General features: G+C 36.6%; 1 protein-coding gene across 2 annotated transcripts; it reads left to right on the top strand.

The window, feature by feature from the left end:
• The first annotated feature begins 1,765 nt into the window (after nt 1-1,765).
• Nucleotides 1,766-5,201, top strand: LOC103430865 (cyanate hydratase). Of its 2 annotated transcripts, none has more exons than XM_008369002.4 (5): nt 1,766-2,354; nt 2,887-2,958; nt 3,180-3,288; nt 4,728-4,792; nt 4,950-5,201. In XM_008369002.4, the coding sequence occupies exons 1-4, from the start codon at nt 2,086-2,088 to the stop codon at nt 4,764-4,766; spliced, it is 489 nt and encodes a 162-aa protein (XP_008367224.1). In that variant the 5' UTR covers nt 1,766-2,085; the 3' UTR covers nt 4,767-4,792; nt 4,950-5,201. The 2 variants fall into 2 exon arrangements, with proteins under 2 accessions (XP_008367224.1, XP_008367225.1); XM_008369003.4 differs by having other exon boundaries at nt 1,822-2,354; nt 4,953-5,201.
• The last annotated feature ends 334 nt before the right edge of the window (nt 5,202-5,535 follow it).

The raw sequence follows: 5,535 nt of genomic DNA, 5'->3' as shown, positions 1-5,535 counted from the left end.
TAATCTCTTACACAACCAATGCCATTACCACTACCATTGTTACAACAACCACACCACAATCGCGACACCACCACCACCACCATTACAACCACCATCACAACTATACCTGCCACCACTACTACGTACTACAACCACAACTGCCACTACCAACATTGTCGTCACTGCCACCACCACCACATAAACACAACCGCCACTACCAACGTTGCCGTCACAACCACAACCACAGTCGCCATGACTCATTGTCGCCGCCCCTCCATCATTTTTTACCTCTAAGCCCAACTACCACACCCTTTTATTGGCACCATCACCACCATCACAACTATTGCCCTCGCCACGTTTGTTGTCGTCATCGCGCACTCTATCATGTCCATTTTTGTCACTATATGCAATTATATCACTTTTACATTAAGATTTATCAAACGCTTAACTATTTTATTTTTTAGCTGATTATTCTCAAAGTACAGCAAAAACAGTTTTTTTTTTTTTTTTTTTTTTTTTTTTTTTTTAAACACAACAATCTCAAATTGGCCCTCCATCTCCCTAACATCTTAAGCCATTAACTAATGGGCTGAAGGGGATTGGATCGGGTTAGTCCTTATAGTTTGGGTCAAACTTCAAACTACAAACTGAGTTTCTTTGAATCATAATAATATTTTTTTTGACAAACAAATCGAGCATCTTCAAGAGATTTTTAAACCTCCTAAAAAGTTAGTTTAAAGAGTCAAACCCATGAAAATCATCTTCAAGAGACTCTTTAAACGAGTTTATATTTTAGCATAGTGAATAGTTGCTTTTAGTTTATAGAGGATGAGAGACAAACTAAACAAAAGCTAAATGTTAAAAAAATAGTAGAAAGACCACATTTTGTAAGCGACATCTAAACCATCTCTCTCATAGAGGTGGAACTTACTTTTGCCCACCTCTATGAGAGAGATGGTTTAAATGTTGTTCACAAAATGTGATCTCTCTAGAATAGTCGTAAATAAATAATTTATCTTTCTTTCCAAAATTTGGGTAATTAATAAAATATTGAATATTGTTAGAGATGTTAATTTAAAATGTATAGCTAAAATAGTTTTCTTGGAGGTGCTTTAACAATGTTTTATCATATGAAAACTGAAAACTAAAACAATTAACGAACAACCAAAGAAAGTAGCTCTCAATTACAGAAAAATGTAAAAATATAAAAACCGAAAATTGAAAACAAATAGTTATCAACAGCATCTCCAAGACACTCTAAAAAACTTATGGTAGCTATTTTAGCAAAAAAAGGAACAAAACCTTGCTCCAAGAGACTCTATAAACGAATCCCTCAATTAACATTGTGAAAAGTCACTCTATAAACTAATAGAGGAGGAGAGAGAATAAGCATCTCCGAGAGAAACTCTATATTTTTGTTAAACTAACGAGTGAACAGTGGTCAAAAACTATTTTAGCTACTCAGTTTAACTTTTATCTCCAAGAACACTATATTTTAACAAACTTTGAATATTTTATTATTAACAACTCAAACACAACCCAGTCATTTTTAAACAACCTTCTCTCTCTTCCTTTTCTCCTTGCTCAAGGGTCCACCTTTGAGTTTTATTGTTTTTTCAATATTTAGCAAGTAAATAGTTGCTCTCTAAATTTAAAGAGTGATTATTCATTTTGTTATAATATAAACCCTTGTACATCATCTTTTGGAGATGAATTTTTTTAAAATAGAGTTTTGGTTTTGTTACCCATATGTAGCAATGCTCTTTAACATTTGCTAAACTGTTGAAGAATTATTAAAACTCTCCAACTATTCACTTTCTCTCCTCTTAAAACATGCTCTTGTTGGAGATGCTGACAAGACTTCAAACTTGATAGACCATCAAATGTTCCAAAGTGGGGTGGAGACGAATGGAATTCAATTGAATTGAACACTAATTCCGCTTTTAATTATTGAAGCAAACCTTTAGCAGCCTCTTCTTATTCAAAGAAATCCCAATAAAGCGAAACTTATCCAAACAAAACCCAACATTCACTGGATTTGTATGCGCCTACAAACTGACACACAGACCGACAGAGGGACTGAGAGAGAATCCCAAAACTGAAAAAATGGCAGAGAAGAAAGCAAGCATAACCCACCAGCTTCAGGCCGCGAAGCACAAGTCCGGCAAGTCCTACAGCCAGCTTGCCAAGGAGACGGGCCTCACCAACGTTTATGTTGCCCAGCTTCTCAGGCGCCAAGCTCAGCTCAAGCCTGAGACTGCCCCTAAGTTGCAGGCTGCCCTGCCCGACCTGCCCCAAGAACTCATTCAGGAGATGATGATTCCACCCTTGAGGTCCTACGATCCTAATTTGATCCAGGACCCCACTATTTACAGGTAGGTCTTCTCAATTTCTTCCCCTTAATTAACTTTTTTCTCATGAGTTTAGATTCTATCCCCTTAGCATTTTGGTTTAGTAGTATTTCTCTTGACTTGTGAGCGAAAGGTGTAAGGTTTGAATCTCGTAGACGGTGATTTCGAACCAATTTATTCCCCATCGTTGCAATATATTTTTGGAGGCTGATTATTTAAGGTATCAATGGATTGTATGAGTTGTCAACGTATCGCATTGGTATATTATTTAAGTATGAGAACACTTAAAGCCGACGTGATAGACTTAAAATGCAAAACTGGAGCGAAACGCCAACGAAATGATTTGAAACAACCTCGATATGATTCTTGGTCAAGCCCAAAGTTTATATCGTTCGTTGGAAGGTGTACACCTGCTGCAATAGTCACATCTATTACCTTCATGATTCACGAAAATCTTGATGTTAAGAAGTCAAACGAGCTTTCTCTGATTGTTTCATCAAAGTTACTTATCCTTCTAGCTGGTATTCCTTTCATTTGCTGATTTTCAATTCTGCAGGTTGAATGAGGCAGTTATGCATTTTGGTGAAAGCATCAAGGAGATTGTCAATGAGGAATTTGGTGATGGAATGTAAGTTTGTGTTTTGTGTATTGATTTTAATAAAATGCTACTGAAATTGCAACGAATTTTGACATACTGGTAGTTGATGATTGTCACTGAGATTGTTATGTGATAGTTGTATGATTGGTGGCTGAGAAAACTGTTGTAAAATTTGTATGCAACTATGTGTTATTCAATTTACCTGGCTAGAGAAATTTATAATACCTTTAAACACTCTCGTTTTATGATAGTATGTCAGCTATAGACTTCTACTGTTCAGTCGACAAAGTTAAAGGTGTGGATGGCAAGGATCGGGTAGTCCTGACATTTGATGGGAAATATTTACCTCATTCTGAGCAGGTCAGTTGCTATTCCTGCCTTATTCTGATAGTAACTTGTAAAAAATAGAAATTGAACAGAAAAGTTAATCTAAAAATCTGCAGTGAATTAGTAAGATATTTCAGCAGCAGAATTTATATTCAACTTTTTATAGTTCTTCATGATTGAAAATGATCAACTCTAATCTTTAGATTTAACAAAGAGCAACATTAAACTAACGCGTGCAAGTTTGACGTATCTTAGTTGGCACAATATTCAGCTCATGTGACAGATTGACTGTTCTTTTTTTTTTTTTTTTTCCATAAGGTGAGTTAAAAGTTAGAAATGATACACCAACAGCCTAGGTTAGATGATATGCTGACCTTCATTTATTCTATTTGGAAAAATTCAAGGCCTGCTAGTAAGGCTGGTCCTGTTTAAAATGTAGTACGTATTTGTCTTGTCAAGGGCATGTATATTTCTAGACCAAGTCACTGAGAGTCTAGGCCTACAGTTCTATCCTCTGTTTGGAATCTGGGTGACAATTTGGGCCACAACTGGAGTTGATTTCCAATAATCTGGATGAGTTTACAAGTTAGCTCATGCTATGGAAGGTGCTACCTTTTGTACTTCATGATTGTTGGAGTGGACACTTGATGTCCCATCTAGGACAATACTTATAGTTGAAAAGCTTTACCAAATCGATCGTCTACATCCTAAGTGTTAATATAGTACCTAAGTGCCTCGGATAAAAAGTAAAGTGGTTTTTTTATCAATCTTCAAATTGTGCTTTGTGGCCTCGTTTGGTATTGAGCATTGGATTGGACTGGATAAGATACTATTGTCAAGGTATGTTGAAGGTGGAAATGAAAAAATTGTGACCAACTTGGAGTTAGGAAATGGATTACTCAAGAAGAAATCTTATCCATTCCAATCCTCCCCAAAATGGTAGGATTAGAAAGAGAAGTTCCTTCATGTCTAATGCTCATCCGTCAATATGCCTTGAATTTAGAGGGTTCTTCACTCTAATCCAACCCTCTAGCAAACAAAGCATATGTGTCTAATTTACGACTCTTCTTGACTATGAAGCCCTTCAAACTGAAAGCATAAATTAAAAAAGACCGGCAAAATCCCATTGACGTCGTTAATTGATTCAAGAAGATGCAGTTTTGGAGAGCTTATTTTCTATTCCTTTCTTACTCTTTCTTTCAATTAGGGCACTTTTATAAACCTTGAAATATAGAAGGGCATTATTATAGTACACCAATATAGTTTGGTTGGGGAGATAACGCCAGTATCACAAGTGCATAGAATCAGAGTTGTTGAAGAACCTTGAATAAGTATATTCATCCTATACATCTCCTTGCGCTTGGAAATACTGCATAGTGCATGTTAATCAGTCCGAGCCACGTTATTTAGTTCAGTTAATATCCTTTTCTTTTGCTTTATTTATGCGTACATTGTTTCATTCCTATTTACAGAAGTCAGAGCACATGGTTTCAAGGTTGCGTTTGGAATGATAACGCACAGCCTCAAGCTGAAGCAGGTGATCCATACTTTATGATTCCTTTATCAATAAGGTCCTTGCATCTCCCTCGAGTTGTCAGTGCCGCCTGGCCTTTTTACACAAAATTTCATTCAGTTGAAATCGTTCGTAATCCTTTGCTTTAATGTTGCTTAAAATCTTCACTTTTGATGGACAGAAGCCGGAGCAAATGGTTTCGAGAATGCAAGGGAAATAATATGCCGCATACACAGGCAGGTGTTGTAACTTAAGTGTCTTTATCAATAAACTCCTTGTATTGTATGCCATATAGGGGTTTGTACTGCCTGGCATTGTTAAACAAAATCTTAGAAGTATCGTGTTGTAAGAGTGTGAGCACAGCCTCAATCTGAGACAAGTGTTATCAACGTTGTTCCCTGGATGAATAATTTTGTCTGCATTTCCGTTCATAGTTCGGAGAGCTTCCCGACTTTGTTAACAGGATCTTAATTAGTCAATTAGTTGTGTGGTACTTGCATTTCGAATATGAAAAGGGCAGGTAGCTATTTGCGAAGTATTGCATTTGTACTTCCAGACTCCTCAAGTTTCTTTATCTTGCTTGCCTTCTCTTTGGGTTTAAGACCCTTGTCGCATGGATGGTTTCATTCGAATGCAGAGTATTGCTTGCTTGCCAAGTGTTGGGCATTTTAAGGAGTTAACAATCCTTTTTCTGGACTCTTAAAGGTTGTTACTCAGATTTGAAAGAGAATACGACATATTTCATTTATGAAAGGGAGAGAGACAAG

This window comes from Malus domestica, chromosome 13 (genome assembly GCF_042453785.1).
Source record: "Malus domestica chromosome 13, GDT2T_hap1".
Lineage (NCBI taxonomy): Eukaryota > Viridiplantae > Streptophyta > Magnoliopsida > Rosales > Rosaceae > Malus > Malus domestica.
Note: the sequence above shows the minus strand (reverse complement) of the source record. Positions and strands in the feature narration are given on the sequence as shown.